This window comes from Cornus florida, unplaced genomic scaffold, assembly GCF_030987335.1.
Source record: "Cornus florida cultivar Cherokee Brave unplaced genomic scaffold, ASM3098733v1 CherokeeBrave_3.0.0_Hap2_Chr03, whole genome shotgun sequence".
In the NCBI taxonomy this organism is placed as follows: Eukaryota; Viridiplantae; Streptophyta; class Magnoliopsida; order Cornales; family Cornaceae; genus Cornus; species Cornus florida.
In genome coordinates, this window is record NW_026775573.1 from 7,363,474 (window position 1) to 7,384,453 (window position 20,980).

Below are 20,980 nucleotides of genomic sequence, written 5' to 3' on the forward strand. Positions count from 1 at the left end.
AAGCGTTCAGAAGGGGAGTGGAACCCAAAAAGAATACAAAAACCCACAAAGGGCCACTAAGCCTGCAAAGAGGCTAGAAAATCAGCAATCTCCTCAAAAGATCTATGATCTTTTCCTGAAACACAACCAAAAAAAGTAGAAAGAATAGAAAACTTAAGCAAAGAAATCGACATCTCCTTTCCCTCAAAATATCTCCTATTCCTCTCAAGTCAAAGACATCACCACACACAGAGAGGAGAAAACTAAGTGCATGTTAAAAATGTGGACAACCTAGTCCCTTTAGATATTTTTTCTAACATCTCCGTTAATGTATTATCTAATTTTCTTAATTTATCTGCTCTCCAACATGATCTCCTTGTGAAAACAGAAGTTACCAAGATGATATATATAAGCAACTTTGAACATTGACAGTTTTCGGTGGTGGTTTTATTTAATATTCCATTTTCACATTTTTTCTGTCTTGTTTACCTATTCTACGGCTGATGCATCGATACACTGTTTTGTGTACATAACAGCCAGTGGAAAATAATTACATTAATGGCTCACCCAAAAGCTTTGATTTGATCAATTTGCCTTCAGCTAGGAATTTAGTTATGTCAAATTTTTTTTTATATCTCAATTCTTTGTTCTTGCCTACCTAAGGTTGTGTTGAAAATTTGTGGACCGTATTTGCCCTGTCTCATCATTAAGTTGTCAAACTTCTGGAAAGCTCAGAAAGGTAATGTAATATGACATGTTGAACCTGTTAGGGATAATTAACTCCCTCCAACCCACTCAACGATCGGTTATTGTTGAGAGTTAAATTCCTCCTTCATCACACACAGCGGAAGCATCATCACATCACATCACATCATATCAATACAAGCATATATGGAGATAACAATCATACACATCAACGCACAACACAATATTTTACATAGTCCACCCAACTCTAAGGTTACGTCCATGGGAAAGAGAGATTTTACTATTATGAATCAAGGAAGAGAATATACAACCACATGTCCCACTCACTCAATCATCATCTCTTTTGAGGCTATATGTATACACTCGGGAATTACATATACTCTCTCTCTCCTCACAACACTCACCCTTAAACCCCTTACATCTTTTCGTCTTCTTTCTCTCTCTCTCTAAACCCCTCATATCCATCTCTATTCATAGAATCTTCAAAACTCAATTCATTGTTGGACAAGTATTCCTCAAATTCAATTTCTTGTTGGATAAGGATGAACTTACCTACAAGAAGTTACCATATCCATCTTCAATTCTAAAATAGTAGGTATAACTTTTTTTTCTAAATCTTTAGCCTTTTTCCCCAAGTCTTCTAGATTCCAAAACCAATTAGGAAACTATTTCGCGCAACTTCCAAAACAAAAAAGGAAACTAATTTTTTGCACACAAATTTTGAGCCACAAACCCAACAGAACCCCACTTTCCAAGATAATTAATAACAGTTGCATTAAGATTCAACTGATAAAATATATGGGAATATTTCAAGCTAGACATTTTCAAATTACCCCTTTGTCTTGACTTATTCTGTGCTTCATTGATTGACTAGTATATCTTACAGCTAGTGAACCATTTTTTTTTTTTTTTTTTTTTTTTCCTTTCACGGAAGGTAAATTATATTGAATGAAAGAAAAGGCCAAAGCCCAATCAACATCTACCAATACATTCATTCACCTCAGTTCTTTATTATAGTCTTTGCATTTGGAAGGTGTTATAATTGCCCAACTTGCCAATTACCGTGTTGGACTTGGCTCAAGGGGAAGGAGATATTTCCCAGAAATAGTATTTCCAAATAGTGTTAGATGTTGAAGACGACAGGAGTGATCATCATCAAGTGAGGAACTAGTAATGGGCAAAATTGGGCTATAGCCCAGGTCCAATTGAAAAAAAAAAATTTAGTAATATTGTTCCTACAAGCCTATGTACTAGTATTCCTATTCTTATTAGCCCAGCCCAATTCATAGTATTTTTATAAATAAAAAAAGTTATAAAATTTATGAAGGTCAAGCCTTAAATATGAGCAAGCCCACGAACCATGGACATGTCCGATCACAAAATAAACCATAATAAAATATAATAGGTCCAGCCCATTAAATCAAACACATTGTTAGTCTATGGAAGAAAACTTAAACTTTTCGTGTGTAAGGTACTAAGTTATAGGTGGATGGATATCATGAATTATTATTGATAATTCAGTGAAATATTGAATTTTGTTTTTGCAAAAAGGGGGGGGGGGTATTGTATAATGGATTAATAACTAGTCAGGGGCGGAGTACATAGGTTTTACTTTCTAATGCGAATTTATTGATAAGGAACATATATATATATATATATATATATATATATATCTTACATTCTTGTAAATATTTGTTTTAATATTTGTATGAAGCAAACTTCAATGGATTCTTAATTGTGAAAATACGTTAGAGTTTGAAAGTGTAAATGTGTTAGAAGGTTGGAGATTATTGGGTTTAATTGAATAACTGATGCATGATAATTATGTATTTAAAGTATGAATGACACACTAAGCAATCATGAATTTAGTTATTTTTAATCAACCTACCTTGCAATCCTGGCTCCGCCCCTGGCGATCATGGATCAGGAGGGTGCTCAATAGTTGACACCCATTTATTTCCAGTTTCTGCGGACCAAAGTGGACTGGAAGTGCCTGCAACTTTGGGCACTTAATGATCTTTAGCTCCAATAGACTGATTAAGGAAGGTTGGCGTCGCGCTACATGTTGGCCTTCATCATTAACGGAGTCCTGATGCAGCATTTCTTTTTTCCAGTTCTCCAAAACAAGATTGTTGACAAAGATTAAGAAAGATGTTTGGGAGTGAAAATTGGCCAAACTTAGGGGTGTCCCTGAAATTAATTTTTTTTTTTTTTTTTGGTTTTTTTAATCTGGTTTGGTGTCCACTGTCTAGTGTGTTGTGGTAAGATAAAAGATTAAAACAAAGTGGAAAGAAACCCAAAGTTGCTTTGTACACACACTGTTCAATTCATATACATACAAATAACACAGTAAAATTTAATTCATGGAATTAACACAGTAAAATTAGGAACAAAATCCTCACCGGTTCTAGTTTTATCCAGTTAGTGATTTATTCTACAAAAATGTTGTACGATAAATCATTACCTGAATAGAACCGGATCACTGTTTCACTGGAAAAGATTTGGGTCAATAAAATTATGGGTCATTTGGATTCAAAATTTAGTTGAGAAAGAAAAATTAATGCAGTGCAATTTATTTTCATCGATTCAACTAAATGCGATCAAAGAAGTTAAGAACCCATGGGATGTTCACAATACAATTCATTTTCTTCCTATCAATACAATTCACTACGAAAGGGTCCATTAAAAAAAAAAAAAAAGGTTTACAAAGAACCAATATGTGATAGTGTTATGGTCCATGTGAATTTATTGAGATAAAGGAAATGGAAAAATCATATGTTTCATATTTGTCTTGTTACTTAGAGCTTGTTTGGTTTCGGATTCAACGAAGTGAACGAAAAGGAAAAGGAAAAGGAAAAGGAAAAGGGTCTCTCACATATCATCATCTCTCATGCTTAAATGAGATAAGAAATTTAAAACTTTCAAAAATAATAATAAAATGAATCATAAATAAGGAAAAAGAAGACAGAAATAATAATAATAATAAAATCCATTGGCTCGAATAAATAATAATAAAATCCATTGGCTCGAATGAGCCCACTGCTATCCACGTGAAAATGAAATTTATTGATTAGTCTTAGGTGACTCATGACAGCCTAAATGGTCCAAGGCTGCAGAGGTGTTTGTATATATTCTATGATTTGGAATTGAAATTCAATAAAATTATTTTTATTTAACTATAATATAAAAAATTGCGTATAAATATATTTTGAGGATTTTAAGAAATTCATTATAGTAATTGTCCATTTTTTACATTACTTTGGTACAAAGCCCTCTTTTTCTTATATTATATCCATATCACATTTACGAAGCACAAATATAAATGGGAAACAAATACAGATACAAATGAATATATAAAAATAATCATCATAAATAAAATGACTAATTTAAAGCTTAGAGTAAGATGTTTTTTATTTCTGTTTTTTTAATTTTTACATTAAAATTTTTAATTAACCATAATATATTTTAAATTGCATGTCATCCTTCTAAAAAAACAAAAATAAAAATAAAAATAAAAATAATTATAATTACTAAATTGTCCAGAACAGTGTATGTGAAATATGACCGGCAAATAATGGATTACCGTGGTTAACGGTGTTATCTCACCACCAACTACTCACTAACATTTTGTTTCCCGCCCTCTCCAATTAGATCAGGCCCGCATTCCAGACCCGACTCGATTCATACCCTTAGGAGGACAAAGAGGATTTCTCAAACCCTTCTCGTTCTCGTAGTCATTGTTCTCTTCTCCCCCAAACTGATCAAATCTTTGGTTGCTCACTTGAATTTCTTCATGAAGTAACCAGTGATTCGTGGAAGACAATGGCTATGAAATCAGTGTGAAAGGTATTAGTAAAGTCGTATGAAAAACACACTCTCTTGTTGGATTCAGAGATTATTTATTTATTTATTTATTATTTTTGTAGGGCAAACCTTAGTGTGGAGCCTGATAAATACTGTATGGCCCGAAATTTTTTGGAGGTATTTTGATAATTTTTGCATTTGTTATATTGCCTTAGTGTGAGGGTTTCTGAATTCTCTGTACCTTGTGCAGTGAAATCTCCGCAACCCTTGGACGTAGCTCTAAATTTAGTTCAACCAAGTAAAAATCTGTTTGTTTTTGTTGTTGTGTGTGTATGATATATTTTTTATGTTTTCCTGTTTAATTTTGCAACAGCTCTATTGTGATACGGAGGTCACATATTCGACAGGAGCCTCGTGCACGAGTTTGTCCTTTTAATGCTTGTTCTATGAATACTACTATAGAGGTCTTGTGCTAGTTTGAGAATTTAAATAATGAGAGAATTCTTCTCACTTGGGGGTGAAAAAAAAGAATTCTTAAAATGCTGAATTCTCTCTTGATTTTTCTCACTTCGGGGAAAAAAAGAATTCTTAAAATGGTTGAATTCTCTCTTGTTGTTCTAAGTTATCATTATGGCATTTTTGATGACTCAATGAAGTGAGAATCATAAGAACAGTTTTGAGTTATCCCTTGTTGTACTAAGATCACCTATATGCTAATGTTCTCAAGTATAAACTACTAACATCACTGTAGGAAAAAAAAAAAAAAACACAGAAAAAGATTTTGAAGTGGCATTCATAGTAATCAAAGAAATTCATGAACAAAAACTTTCTTCTCTCTTCTATGAAAATATAATAATTTTGTTCTCTCTACAACAATCACTCCAACAGCCCAATCCCAAAAGCACTATTTTTTGAATGAAAAAATTGGTATGACCATGAACTGAATTCTTCATGTGTGTGAACTGAAAAGTCAAAAAAGAATAAAACTTTACATTTTGAACACTCACTCTCTCACCCAAAACGCAAAATGGGTAATCAATCAATTAATAATGATAAGATTTTTTTTCTTTTCTTCTCTATGTGAATTTTTTTTTTAAAAAGAAGGAAAACTCAAATTCTCAATTTGTTTGCTGCAATAGGAAATGGAAATCGGATCTCTGGCGGAGAAGGGGTGGCGGATCCACATCAGATAGGTTGATATCCAAGAAGGATCTTGAAATCTCTTCCATGGTGAAAGGTATGCTGTAAGATTTACAAATTTGTTAATAGCAGTTGCATTTATCATCAAGATATAAATTTTGAAGATTTATGAATTTTTATATAAATTATTCTTATTTTTAAGTTGATTACCTTGAATCCACGTCGAGCAAGAAAGTGTTATTTGGCATGCTAATCGAATCTTCTGCCATTAGTGCCCTCATTTTGCCAATTACCTGAGGTCCCAAATAATACCAATGAGGTCTCAGTTATCCAATCAAGATGATTTATTTAACTGAGTTTAATGGGTGGTGCATTTTCATATATATATATATATATATATTGGTCTGCTTTCCTTAAATAAGAAAATGCATTTCAGTATTCATCAATTAACTTAAGCCTAAAGTTAGCCACAACATAAATATTCTTACATGGTTGCATACAAGATTGTTACAGAGAGAGGGTGCAAACACCTCAAAGTATATTATTTAAGAGAATTATTAAGACCAGAAAATTTGCGCATCCGCACTAACAAGAGGGCTAATTCCAAATGAAGAACAAAACTGAGTTTTTTAAACCATGTTAGATTTAACTGTGTTTGGTACCTTTTTAATTCAATTTAAGGGAAGACATTGAAAAAAAGATATGCTTCTTTTTATTTTAGGAAGTACCTATCAATGAAGGTTCATAAACATGGTAACGGAGCATTAGTATAATAATAAGTGAAAATATGGAGAGTACTTACTTCTGGAGATAATCCTTGGGTTCCATATTTGTCATCCCAAAACATGGTTCCAATGCGGTATATTTGTGGAATGCTTAACATCTAAAAGGGGAAAACAAAATTTTAGGGTCCAGTATTGTGAAATTTTTTGAGAGCTAGCAAAATAATTCTTTAAGTGGACTTTGACAGTAAATCAATATTTTGTTACCGGGCAGAGTTCACTAGTGATCTCATCCAATGATTTATGAGTCTTTTGATGTAAAACCTGCATGGTTGAAGCATATTTTGATCAGTTCTAATCTTTAACTAAGTTTATTGGCATTGTGATATGGGTTTAGAACATCATACCAGAAATCCTACGGCTTGCCTTATATGTTGGAGTTCATCCCACGATGATCCGGCAAACTGTACAACAACATAATGAAATAAAATTTCCTCATTTCCCTTATCTTGAACCTGGGCCACATTGATATCTAAATGATATCATGTGGATTTTCCTTTACCTGATCTGTTGCTTTACTACACCACTGTTCCAGTTCTTGCAAACCAGCCTTTACATATTCTCCATTGCTAAATGAGCAGCATTCACGACGAAGCAACAAACTGTAAAGCATGGGAAGATATTTCATTTTTGACACTTTCCAAAAATTAAAATATGTTTTATATTGAAATGCAGTTCTATGTAGTGGGTTGAGCCTAGGAGGAGCTGCTTACCTATTAAAAAGCTGGACATTTATGAATGAGAATACCTGACTGAAGATTTTTCTTATGATCATTGGAGGGACCTGTTAATAAAGCAACAATGTTTAATTAAATTGTTGACCCCATTCATATGGGATTAAGGCAAGGATGGTGATGTTTAGTTTCTTTGTTGAAACATAAAATTTGGAAAAGCAGATCGGGGAGTAGATTTCTGCTTACATAGTTTTCAGACAGTATGCCCAAGATATGGTCCAAGTTACTGACAATACTTTGCCAGTGTATGCTTGATGCCTGTTGTTTTGCAACCATATTCGAATGGATATTTTTAGATGACCCTCTTATTGATCTGGCCCTTGCAGATCTTGGTGCCTATTAATCAAATTCAGGCATACAGTTAGAGATTGGTGCAATATCTTGAACTACAGAAGTCTTAATTGTATAAGATGCTTACCTGTATGCACAAGCTCAAGAATGGACTAATCTCTTTCTTTAAGCTATCACGGATCATCCCATATATTTTCTCAACACAAGCAGTCAGATGTTGCTTAAACAGTAGAGCTGGGTACTTAGCTTCTATTTTTGATTGTGTATTTGGCTTTCCCTCCATTCCACTGTACCCACTGGAAATTCCCATGCTATTTGAAGATGAACGAAAACCCTGATATTGTACTTTTATCATTAGAGAAGAAGAAATATTGGTGTTGTGTTTTGATCATTATAAATTTTCACATTGATTTTTGAGATAACAAGTTTTTTTGTGTGTGAAAGAGCTTACCTGAGCCATTCTACCAAACAAGCTGGTGGGTGAAGTTCTGTTACGATGCGAAGCCGCGTTGGGTGCATTACTTGCCTTGATCGTATTTTGTAGAAGAAACAAAAGGGTTGAAGTTGTTGATAGCCAATACGCTAGATCTTTGATGTTTTCCTGGTTCTTAAATAGTGAAAAGCAGCAGATAAATTCACATGTCAAACACAGTATGCTGCTTACATGAATATTTAGATCTGTAAGTAGCATAAGACATTTATGGTATTTTTGAAATGGTTGAAAGATGTTACCTCTATGGATGATCGTATGGTGTGAATAATCCTATCAAATATATTTGTCTTGTCTGCTTCAAAGGATCTCCACTGAAGAAGTGATTTATACACAATACAGGCAGCAACAGGTCTATTCTGGTCGAACCGTTTATCTTCCATGAGACACTTGATTAGTACATCCTGATTTTCCTGTTAAAGATAAGAACAATAGCATGTATTTAACAACGTTTAGGCAATTTAAACACAGGCAATATCCATTAGCATTCCTCAATTTTTTTTCTATCAGTAAATGTTTCCAATTCAACTATACCTGCTGCCTGTCTGTTAGGGATCTTTGTTTAGTTAGGAACGATACAAGAGTCCCTGACTCCTGCAAACAAAATTCATACATTCATAATGAAGGCTTAGTTGTTTATGCTAGTATGTTCTTTAAGAAAATTTCTCTAAGAAAGTTAACCATACTTTGGTCGCTTGATCCTCTACTTTTGTTGTTTGGTGATTTTCTTCTGGTTGATGTCCATTATCAAAATGCTGCATTTTTTATAGAAGGGTCAGAATTGAATGGCAATGACAAAATGCTATTGGAATACTATTCAAACCGTTTTTACCTTTACCTGTGGCAGTACCCGTTCAGGACTAGCTATTTGCTCCATGACTGCTTTTTGGTTGCGGAGAATCTCATTTTCTGACTCCAAATCTCTCATCTTGTTCTTGAGGCTGATAGTGAAGGAATATTAATCAGATTTCTGTAGTGATTAGTATATTTTTAAAACAAAGACTTAAGTGGCAACCATTCATCTTAGTGTTTCAAAAAGTTTATAATGAATTGAAACCATGCCTGACCAACTCAATTAGTAAATTTGATTTGTGGCTGTATGTCACTGATGGAATCAGTGTTCAGTCAAATATTTGCTTTGAAAGGTTTGGCATGAAGTCTAAACACTGTCAACTGGTCAAGGGTAAATGCTACTGTGCAGTATTTTGAATTTTCGTTCTTCATAAATGTCATTTAACACTTGAGCAACATGAATGGAAGCAAGTTACAATTATCCTTATTATATCTGTGCCCTTAATGATAATAGACATCTTTTTGCATGATTTTCCTGCAAAGTAGAAGGAACGTTGTCTTTTTGTTTTTTACTTTTACTTTTTTTGTTCTATTTACTAAGTTCATATCTAAGTAAACTCACTCTGTTGATTTTCTCGTGAGGCAAGCATTTAGTCTTTTCTCTAGTTTTTATAAAGATTTTCAAGCACCAGATAAGAAAACAACTTCAATTTTCTGAACCAAGAAAAGGTTGTTCGTCTTGCATATTCTTACACTTCCATTTCTTCTGAGAGGTCCTCATTTGTTGATGCAACCAAAGCCTGCTGGCGTAGAACCTGGTTTTCAGATTCGAGGTTGGACAAGTTCAGTTCTAATCTGAAAGTAAACATAAAAAGGAACTAGTTAGAATGAAGCTTATGATCATGCATAGATTTGTTTAATAGCGGTAATTTGGCTACCTTTCAATTGTTTCTTGAAGTTGCAATGCTCTCTGCTGTGACTCTTCTACCTCTTTAAGTCTTGCTGTGCTCTCATTTTGAACTTCAGTGTACTTCTGCTCAAATTCTTCTACCCTCTTCTTCAGCTCACTTATCTCACCCTACAGGTCCAGAATATATATTAGGCAAACAACTTTCATATATGCTAATTTCGGCCTTTGCCACTATGTAGCTGCACAGAGGGCATATGCAGCAGTATATGGTGATCCTGAACGGGGAATTTTTTATTTATTTTTGGTTAGGCAAGTACTCACACACACATTCACATTTGCCCACTATGGCAAAATGGGGTATTTTGCAGTGGCATATTGGCTTACAGCTAGGAATGTAAGTGTCTCAACTTCTTTGGCTTTTCTTTACTCACTGAGAGATTTAGCACCATGATTTTGTATAATTTACCAAGACACTCTTCCTTTTGGGTCAGTGTATGAATTCTTGCATACTTTAAGAATTATGCCAATAATTTCATTAATTTATTAAATAAATTTTCTGAATTCTTGTTTCTTATTTTTGGTCCATGAAACAGGCCACTGTGAAGCTCATACATGCTCTATATCCAACATTACATTTTTGTTTTTTAAGATTGGACTCTACTGAATGCAGGAAAATGATGTTGCTTGTTATAAAATGAATCAGGGTCAGAGTTGCTAGATGTTACCTCCAGTTCCTCGTTGTGATTTGTCAATAACTCCAGCTTGGTGTTATCCACGACTGGTACCTCTTTGATGACTGGTGGAGCTTGTTCAATAGCTATTTTTGCTGCTTCTTTTTCGTGAATGATTGCAGCATGGGCGTCATCGAGTTGTGCTTGCATTTCATGTAAAGCATTTTGTAGTTTTGCAATTTCTTGTCCTTTTGCTTCTTCAAGATCAATCTACAAGAAGACCATTGTTTTTCCACGGTAAGCTAAAGTGAACTACAGTCTTTTAATTATGAGCTCAGCATCAATTTTATTTGTTTATTTACTTACTAATTTGTATACATGCTATTTGAACTGGTTACAAAAATGATATTGATTTTTATGTGATTTTTTGGATATTATTGATTCTGTTATATGTAGTGTTTTTGAACTCTTAGCCTGTTCTCCTTCATAAATAAGTTGATAGAGAATATACCCTTAAATGCTTTTCGAAATCTAGTCGCCATGCTAGTTCTTCAACACGCTTCTCCAACTTGTCCTTTGCTTCTTTAAGTGCTCCGGTTTCTCGTGCAGCCTGCATTAGGGGACTTTTCAGTTATAACCATTCTATCTGCTTTTAATCTAATTTTCCTTTCAGAGAAGTTAGATGTATGAGAATCACAGCCCACATTATGGTTCTACAAAGAATATAACACTCACCATCCTCAGCTTTTTAAGCTCCTTCCTTGCTACCTTTGCTCTCCAGAGACATTGAAGTGTAAGAGTTGATTTCTTCTGCTGATTATAAGCAGTAAGAGCATGGAATCTTCGCCATTGAGTCTGCATGAAACAAGGATTCATAGAGTAAATAATCCTCAAAGGGATGATGATATTTTTTGATACTTCCATTTTGCATTTTAAATCTTCTTAACCAAGTAGTAATGTTCACCCCTACTTTGTTAAATGCTTGTAATTAGTAGTATTTCTTACTCTCAAATTCATATGTGTAAGTGTTTTCAAGTGCATATGCAACATCATTATTTCGAGGGTGCAACACCCTTACTTTGAAGTTGCAGCACTCATGCAACATATTTACTTTGAGGGTGCAATAATCATGCAACACATTTACTTCGAGATGCAACACTGCAACACCTTTACTTCAAGAATGCAACACCTTTACCTTGAAGTTGCATTCTCAAAGTAATGGTGTTTCATTCTTGACATAAAGGTGTTGCATATGCACAGCAAAAATATAATACAAACCAGAGAGGATTAAGGTCCAATTCATTTATGGAACCCCTAAATTCTGACTTTCCTTTGTTTTAACAAATCATTAATTTTCTTTATGTTTGATTTAAGTTTCATTGAAATAAATTTATAATCTCCATCCATAGACAATTAATTACCTGAACTATTGTTGCGGCCTTGTTTCTTCTTCTGCGTCTATATTCATTCCGGGCTGCCATTACTCGCAGCCCAGTTTGAATATCTATTGCAGATGCCTGTAAGTTTGTGTAAGATTTTCTTGCCGCATGAGCACGTGCATGTTTCTGTATACGGATTGAAGCAGCTTCTTTTCTCATATGTTCATACAGTTTACGTGCAAGTTGTGCTGTGTAAGGCAGAAAAGAAAAAAAAAAAATTGTCATTTTCAGTTCTTCCCAAAGAATTACTTTTAGAGCTGGCAATGGATTAGATTCTGGTGAAATCTGGTCCAAATATTCCCCTTATCCTGATCTCTTCTGGATTGAGTTGGAAAACTTTTTTCTTGAACCTGACTCACTAACTTGGGCTCACACTGAACACATTGTACTTAGACAAACACAAAGCATAAAGAAAATTCAATATAATAATTGTCAGATGTTCATCAGTTTGTTTCCAGTTTATAGGGTTGGTCTTCTGATTTTAAAGAGGGCAATGGTTAGTTATCATTAGAAAAAGTGGCTAACCTCTCCAGAGTTTCTGCATGTGAATTGTAGCAAATCGAAGAGTGATGAACTCTCTTCGGGTAAGATGAGTTCGGATTTGTCTTTGGACACGCCTTGCAGCATTAGCCAGAATTTCAGTTCTCCGAGCATCTAATTCAGCCATCTGTCCAGCTCTAAGGAACACTTTTGTTTTACCAATCTGAAATAGAGTAACAAGGTAGATAGTTCTTTCAATATTTTGTTGAAATTTCCTCAGGAGCACCCTCAACTAGGAGCAATTACATTTATACTAATATTGTAAATTCAAATTAGCACCTGATAGCCCTTCAAGCCCATCCTATCACAGATGGTAACACATGCTGATTTCTCATCAGACCTGTATGGAAGAAAGCAGCTAAGCACCAAAATTATAACCACAAGAATGTGGCATTGTTGCCACTGAGAACCATAAAAGGTAAAGATGTATCTATGATGATGATCGATATGTTCCATCTTAAAAGCAACTCTGATGTAATAGCCATTTAAGGTATGATGCTCATAATTGAGCCTTGACTTTTGAGGTCTGACATTCAATCCCACATGACAAAGGCAAAAATGTTAAACTACAGAAAAAAAGTATAGAATGCTAATTTATACCCATCCAGAACATCTGGAGCTAACATTCCAAAACGATCAAGGAACTCATCAAATGTCCTTTTTGTTGGATATCCAGCACAGCTTATCCTAATTGCCTCTAATACACCCTGCCAAAATTACCGCCAGAATGAACTATGTCATTAGAAGCAAATTCTGAAGTAGGCAGAATGGTGCAGAGGTTGAAGTAAAATCTAACTTACCCCACATCTTAACTGATTCAAGACATTGAAGTTTTCGAAGATACCGGGCTTTAAAACTGCATTTGGCTTTACACATCTGATGTAATGTGGCTCTGTTGTGTTCAAGGTTTCCATCAAAGCTTGTAGTTGTTGCTGGATTTTGATGATTCATGAGAAAATCAGTGTTTTAAGAGTATGGAGAACCAAACAGATTGTCACTAATACATGGTAATTTGTCTCACCTTGAAGCGGGTTCCAATGGATGAGAACTTGGATTGCTTGGATGTTTCTTCAGGTTGTGGAGGGAAGAGATGTGCAACGAAAGTGCACCTGGAGGCATCCAATAGAGCTTGATGTTCTGCTACAACATAATCCTTATTTTTGTCTAGGAATTGATCAGCCAGGTAAGTAACCTGTTGGACCAAAAGTTTTTTACAGTGGGAAATAGATCATAGCGTATAATTGGATTATAAAAAATGGAACTCAGGATCGCTTACATCTCCAGCATAATGGTTGATTGTGAAGTCTGTTCGAGCAAGTTTTGGCTTGCTGAAGCGTTTATGTGCTTTATATGTCTGATACATCTTTTGTGCAAACGTCTCATGGGTTGCCTTGGGAAACATGCTGCAGTGGAAGTGTGTTAAACTATATGCCTATGCATATATTTGCATCGATAATATAAAAATTTTCCATTTGCAAGTACAGGTGACATCAGAGTGTGGGAGTATTTTTTTTTCCTCAGAAAAATAGGGGATATGGATGTTTATTGCCAGTCATGCAGCTACCACTTGGCTGTGCAAGGTTTAAAATTTGATCTTGAAGGTCATTCCAGTCATAAGTAGATGTGATCAAATCCTATGTTCTTTAACATATTGAGTTGTTTATGATAATGCAAGTGGGAACAATACATACCATGCTTCATCAAGAAGAGCAATTATACCCCCAGGTTTCTGCATTTAAGAATGCACAATTATCCTTCTAAACTTCCCATTATAGCCAAATAACGTGGAAGCTGAACGCGAATGGTCTTAGGAAAAGGGTCAATACCTTCTCAATGAGATCCAAAACATCTTGATTATCTACAAATTCTACGTAACTCCAGTCAATTTCCTCCCGTGTGTACTCTTCTTGTTCCATCTTGAATACATGCTGTAAAGACGCTTGTTCATTGTAATTGTACTTGCAGAATACTTATCTAAAAATGTAATTGTACATACAGAATATTGCTGTATGTATTCTGTGTAATGAAGTGCAGTATACCATATAGAATTGTCATGTTTACCTGATTAAAATGCTGTTGCAACTTCTCATTTGTTAGATTGATACATAGCTGCTCAAAACTACCAGAGTACACATGTAACAAAATTTCATGATTAGGTGTAAAAAAGTATAAAAGCTCAGAAGTCACGAAATCTACCATTGTGTACCTGTTAATCTTGAAACTCTCAAATCCATAAATATCAAGAACCCCAATTATACTGATTGCGTTGGGGTCTTGGCCAATTGAATTGTTTATCTTGTCCACAATCCTGCCATAGTTCATGAGTTGAGCATTAATGCGTACAATTTCACACACTATAATATAGATGTTGTTTTATTGAATCAAACTAAAATTAGAGGATGAGCTCATTAACCATAAAATTGTTAGACTAAAGAGCTTCAACAGGTTCAGCTATATTCTTCTGACTGCAGATCTATTGACTGACATCACTGTGGGTTTGACGCTGAAGCAAGCATCAAAGATCTATTTTAACACTGAAAGATTAACAAGGTTGCTTTAAAATGGGACAAAGTTAGGGAAGCAAAGGTTACTGATGGTTTTTAGTTAATCTTCAATGACATGAAGCACTCAAATAAGAGTGCAGTATGTCAGAGCATTGAAAAATTCTTGTCTTCAAGTAATGCAAGGTAATGCTACTAATGAAACCATAAAATAGTAAGCCTATTTAATTCAGAGATGAATATAGAAGATAGTGGTAAGTACCAAGGTAATGTGACGAATCTAGAATTTATATTGCCACTCAGTTAATGATTTTTCAAAGCGGTTGGATTTTAGAGGACCTGGAGGGTTTTTTTTAGTATATTTTTATATCTTCTCATTGTTAATGTGATATAAAGTCATGTTGATGAAACTTCATACCTTGAGTAGAAAATATTTTTAATTGTGGTTCTGTAATGCTTTTGTTGTAATTTGTTTAGCAGAAGTCTAATATTCTCATGCTGAAGTCCCTATCAGCCTGGAGGAAAGTTAAAACCAGAAGTTCGGGCTTCAAGGGGTGAGTTTAATTTGCTTACCAATCAAAAAGCCTGGAGTATATTGTCTTTGCCAGGGCATCACGACTCAAGGTAGCCGCAGCTACGTCTAGTAGTTTCGTAATGTTTCCATCAGGTGTTACTATCATACGCTTGCAAAGTGAGTCTTCGAGAGCCTTTTCATTGCACCTGGATAGAAGCACATTATGAGATGTTATTGATGCATAATAAGAGTCTAATAAAGAGCATTTTGTTGGGAAAAGTTTATTGGAGTTCAGACATGAGTAGTTCTGCAGCAGTTTGGAGATGGTAGACTGCTTTGTCATCTTTCAGTTTGGAAGAATCAATATCCTTCCCTTTGATGAATTCTATGTTTCCAAGATGGAGTATTGCAGCTACCACACGGAATATAGCATCCTACAAAAGGAAACCTTTAATTTTAGATACCAATAATGGGTCTTTCCAGTGTTTTCCTTTGTTCTTGCGCTGCTGTGGAGGCACAGTACCTGCTCATCCTGGCTGATCCCTACAACATCCATGGCGTTTCTGGTTTCCAGATACTCCCTTGCATCATCCACATTTGCAACTTCGTAGCAATTAGTTTGGTTTAGATAGTGGAATTTTCTTGGGTCTCCTAATTTGAATTTCTTAACATCCTGAAAGGAAACACGATTATCTGATAGTTACATATCATCACTTTGGTGGTATGGAGTATCAGATTTTGATTATACGGAAGTCACCTCTGGTGGTGCTGCACAGAGCATGTAGAAACAGTGGTAATTCCTCTCCGGGTCAGAGACTTGGCAAACACGTGATCTTTCAAGAAGATATGTCCGAACTGCAGCCCCAGATATCTTTCCATTCTTATCAAATTGAATCTCTACAAATTTACCAAAACGACTGGTACGACCACTCAGTCATGTAAGTTTTCTTGCAAATAAGTTTTCTTGCAATTCCAATCACAAAAGGATTAGACAATGGAAAAGGAAAAACTTAGATGGAATTGAAAAAAAGCATCTATATGGTTCACCTAGAATTGTTGTTTTTCACAGTTTTGGCATTCCCAAATGCTTCCAAGACTGGGTTGGACTGTAAGAAGTGAAAATATAACTCGTCATTGAATTTATAATATCATTAATATATATGAAGTAAAAATTAGATTGTACTCACCTCCAAAACTTGTTGTTCAACTGTTCTTCCTTCAGTATTTGATCTGCCCCCCATGAATGCGAGGTATCTCATAAGCATTTTTGTTGTTTCTGTCTTACCAGCTCCACTCTCTCCACTTACCAAGATGGATTGGCTCCCGTTTTCATTTATCATTGCCCTGATATATGGAATTATGGAATCAAGTCTTTTGTCAGATTATGCATGTTACGTGTCGCCTAATCTATACTCTGGAATCAGGCATACCTGTAACAGGTATCTGCAACCGCAAAGAGATGTGGACTTAGCTCTCCAAAAGCAGCTCCTTTGTACTGCTGCATCATGTGGACGTCGTACAAGTGTGGCAGTCTCCGGAAAGGATTTACCGCTATTAGAATATTCCCCGTGTAAGTCTGCTTATCAGGACTGGTTATCAGATTTCCAGTTGTTTTGTGTTTCTATGTTTTAAAAGCTTTCAATGAATCACTAAATAATTTACTGCAGTTCCAGAGTTAATTGGGTGGAGGCGACTCACATATATCTCATTGAGAGAAAATCTAGAAGCAAGGTTGTAAAGGACTCCCGGCTCATGGAGGTAAGCTAACTTGGTCATGTCATCGACCCCAGCTGGTGGTGCTTCTGTGTCTTTGGGGTATATACTGGAAATATCTGCAACTATCTGAAATCGAGAACGAAGCTAATACTTTGTTTGCTTAAACTTATGTGCAAATTGTTTAGACATTTAATATTGAATTTGATTTATTAATCCCTTGACATTTGATTTCTCCCTCAAGCAAATGTAGAGACAGATCAATAATTTAGGAACATTTGAATTCGATTTGTTTTGACATATGGATGCAATTCATTTTTGTTAATATGGAAAGAATTATAACAGTTTTAAGTTGGAACTTGGAAGGACTGGTATTCTTCTTCCTACTGAAGAAAACTACAGAAAATTTACCTTCATCAACTACAGAAAATTTACATAATTTTCACAACAATAATGCAAGGGAGAATCTCTGTTGGGATATTCAAAATTTATTCTCTTCCAATTAAAACTGTTTTTAAAAAGTTGTTACCCTAACGCCCCCCATAGTGTCACTTCAATTTCCAATTGAACTAGTTTTTGTAAACTGTCATCGTTTTTTTTTTTTGGTGTCAAATTATGAATAAAAAATTTGGAGTTTGTTGGCAGCAATATCAATTTACAAGTATATGAACTTTTTGATGTTGATTTATTAACACAGTGGAAAGTTTAAAGATAGCTAATCTAATACTTATATAGGCAATATTCATTTTCAGATCCAAACTATTCATACTGTTATATTTAAAATTACACAGTGCCTAAAGAGAGGTACCAAATGTTGTATATGGCATCAATTTCATTTTGTTCAGATTTTTACAATATGAATTGATCCAATGATCCTAGTAGCTTGATCACAAACACACACACACACAACACGAACATATATATGTGTATATGTATATATATATTGCTGCTATCCAATAAAGTGGGTGGTAAACTGGTAGTTATAGCTTACTTTTTCTCCATTTGTTTTGACTATGGTGGCTTCTTTGCCTTTGATTTCTATCACTTCTCCATCGATCCATGCAATTTCGGGATCCTCTGTCCACACATGTGATCCAACTATGATGTTTACAGGAGTTCCCTGGATCATCAAAGAATCACAAAAACAGAATATATAAATGTTTCTTACAAAGGTAAAGCTGTAGTTGATTGAAAATGAACATAGACTCATGATCAGCTAGACGATTACCATTTTTGGATTTTATATGATCATCAGATTCAGAACAGAATTGAGGAGCAAATGTATGCTTTTGTCTTGACACAGAGAGAGAGAGAGAGAGAGAGAGAGAGAGAGATTAGGAGAATGGTAGTGTGTTCTTAAGGAATGATGGGGTGGTGGATTGCAGAAATGAAAAAGTGGAAAAGAATGTTGAAAAGGAATGTTTTCAAAGCAGAGGAAATGAAGGTGGTGGTAACTCAAAAGCAAAAGACAGAGCAGCCACCGCTCACCTCCCCTCCTCCCCCACCTGTCATTTTTTTTTTTTTGCTCATTACACATAGGATGCTGACTTGGCACCAGCAGAACCCCCGATTTTGAATTGTAGTATCATATTTGGTCGGCGAGTTGTTTATATTCATTGGCCGACCCCATTCATATGGAACAAAGGCAAGAATGATGATGATGATGAGTTGTGTACGTCTATTGCTTAAGCACTACGATGCAGAGATGTTTGATTTATTTTATTTATTGCAACATCTGATGAATGGTCCCATTGCTTTGCCATGGTAAGGTCATTGTGTTCTTAATTATGGTTGTTGCATTACTGAGCATAGTGGGTAATAGTAGCATTCATGGAATGGTTTATAAAATTAAAAGTAGTTTACTTTTGAATAATTGTTTGCCTTAACTTTCTCTTAGATCAATAGGATTAAAGATAGCTTGTTGTGTCATGTCTCATGAATTATTAATGCTTCATGCTTAGCACTTCTAAACTTCCTAATATGCAATTTTATATTCTATTTTCCGCTGTTTTACAGGTGCATCTTCAACTAACTAGAAGTGTTGCTGGTCAGAGGTGTTTCTAAATTCGACTCCGAGCAGGGTAAACTTCTTTCTTTGGCTCTAATTTCTATTCTAGGATTGAAGATTTGGTTCATTTTTTTTACGGCATTTTCAAGAGTTGATTAATAGTCGTTTGTTAAAGAACTACAACACCAACATCTGCTGAAGGTAATTCTTGACGTAGGATAAGTCTGCTCGATTGTGAACTGGTCGTAGGTTCAAAACAACCCCAACCCAATAAGAAGAGCCTCTTGTTTTTGTAGTTGAGATCATTAGCTATACAACTTAGCAACCTAAATGGGCATCAGTTCAGAAGTCAATGGGATCAAAGAGGATCCCATCTAGTGATTCTAGTTGTAAAAGATCAAAAAGTAGAAATGAAAAATGATAGTGAAGTAGGGCCCAACTGGACACCTGGAAAGGAAAGACATTTTTGTGGGGGCCACATTTTCCCAACTTCAAATTCCTTGCCCACCCACCACCACCCTTTGCTGTGGTCATATGGGCCTGGGGTGGCTATGAATTGAATTGAATTCCTTTCCTTTTATTTTGGGCGGTGGAGTGGAGTGGAGATGGTAAACTCTTTGAATCCAAACCTTTCTGGAGGATGTACATTCACATGGGAAAAGGTCCTGAGGTCTGGGACCCACAACAGCCCTCTTTCACTTGCTTTCCAACAAAGCTTTCTTCATTTCTTTTTTCTTTTTTTTGTCCTTTCCTTTTCCACTTTTTTTTTATTTGTTATTACATATATTTGTATATAATATAAAATAGACTAATCATGATTATTCTTTCTTATAAGGCTGTTTACTCAGAAGGGTAGGGAATGTGCCCACCATAGTACCCTAAACTGCGCCTTTGCCACCTATGCAGATCTTGATCCCTAGATTCATATTATTCTTCCTCTTATTTTATTTTATTTTATTATTGTTATTTTGGGGTGAAATTTGGTGAGCATAAAAATAATGTGTGGGTATAATAATTGTATACAAAATTGAATATTATTCAATAAGGTGAAGAAAAACAAATACTTGTATAATTTAAAGCATATCGGATGGGATGGGATGTGATGATTAAAGTCGGTCCAAAAAGGAATTATTAAAGGATTCAGTGAAGTCATGATGTTTCTTTTTTATATATTTTTTAGGCTCCTTGGTCCTTAATTTAGAAATGGAAAGGAAAAGAAAGGAAAGGAAATATAAAAATGAAATAGATTTCCTTCTATTTTATCCTTTATTTAAGTGAAATTAGAAATTAGAAGTTTTTGAAAAGGAAAGGGAAATGCACAATATTAAAAGCTTCTTTCCTTTTCTCATATTTTATTTCCCCTCATGTTTTTTCATGTTAACCAAACAAGGGAAAATTGTATTCTTTATATTGTGTTTTCCTTTGCCTCATTAAGTCCATAAATGAAATCATAATTGAACAATATATAAAAAATTCGAAATTCCAGAGGTAATTATTATGAGAGTTAATGTCCAATTAATATGTTGAACTATGGTTTATCAGATAGAAGTCATTGAACTAATTTTAGTTAATGAGCAATTTAACATCAAATATATATTTTTTTTTCCCCAAGAAATTTATCCAAAACTTCAGTTTTAGCCCAGCTCATCCAATTTCTGGGCCCAAAATATAGGCCTGTTAAGTTTCGAAAGCCTCCTCTTTTGTAATAAAATATCTTGTGGGCTCTGCTAAGTGGACGGCCGTAATAAAAGATTTTGTGGGCTCTGCTGAGTGGACAACTATACTTTATTTATTTATTTTTATTATTTTGAGAATTTGGAGAGCCATACTTTGGTCAAAACAATTTATAAATCTTTTTGATCGCACTTATATTTATTAAACCCACGTATATTTATTATTATTAAAAAGGAGTTATACATCTCTTTAGATATGCTGTTGTGCTATAATCCATTGATTTGCAGGCTTAA

At 34.8% G+C, this 20,980-nt stretch overlaps 1 protein-coding gene across 1 annotated transcript; it reads right to left on the bottom strand.

Annotated features, from left to right (window-relative positions):
- Positions 1 to 5,299: 5,299 nt before the first annotated feature.
- On the bottom strand, positions 5,300 to 18,528 carry LOC132299265 (myosin-12). The gene is made up of 40 exons (XM_059795780.1): positions 18,234 to 18,528; positions 17,997 to 18,125; positions 16,991 to 17,134; positions 16,723 to 16,868; positions 16,480 to 16,636; positions 16,340 to 16,398; positions 16,050 to 16,209; positions 15,816 to 15,965; positions 15,590 to 15,726; positions 15,352 to 15,498; positions 14,484 to 14,585; positions 14,339 to 14,396; positions 14,104 to 14,205; positions 13,969 to 14,006; positions 13,554 to 13,680; positions 13,299 to 13,469; positions 13,078 to 13,209; positions 12,878 to 12,984; positions 12,557 to 12,617; positions 12,263 to 12,440; positions 11,720 to 11,925; positions 11,034 to 11,153; positions 10,810 to 10,908; positions 10,353 to 10,568; positions 9,656 to 9,795; positions 9,471 to 9,572; positions 8,758 to 8,866; positions 8,612 to 8,680; positions 8,460 to 8,519; positions 8,168 to 8,338; positions 7,887 to 8,042; positions 7,563 to 7,769; positions 7,331 to 7,480; positions 7,124 to 7,194; positions 6,913 to 7,012; positions 6,758 to 6,814; positions 6,618 to 6,674; positions 6,431 to 6,511; positions 5,839 to 5,921; positions 5,300 to 5,730 (listed from the first exon to the last, which is right to left on the bottom strand). Exons 1-40 carry the CDS (start codon positions 18,234 to 18,236, stop codon positions 5,607 to 5,609), a joined length of 4,686 nt encoding a protein of 1,561 aa, XP_059651763.1. The 5' UTR covers positions 18,237 to 18,528; the 3' UTR covers positions 5,300 to 5,606.
- Between the last annotated feature and the right edge of the window lie 2,452 nt (positions 18,529 to 20,980).

What these genes read in the sequence shown, in the direction of transcription:
- LOC132299265 (XM_059795780.1), bottom strand. An exon ending in ACTGCTGCAGAACTACTCAT is followed by an intron (nt 15,499 to 15,589) that starts GTCTGAACTCCA and finishes GCTTCTATCCAG; the next exon opens with GTGCAATGAAAAGGCTCTCG. An exon ending in GAGAGTTTCAAGATTAACAG is followed by an intron (nt 14,397 to 14,483) that starts GTACACAATGGT and finishes GTACTCTGGTAG; the next exon opens with TTTTGAGCAGCTATGTATCA.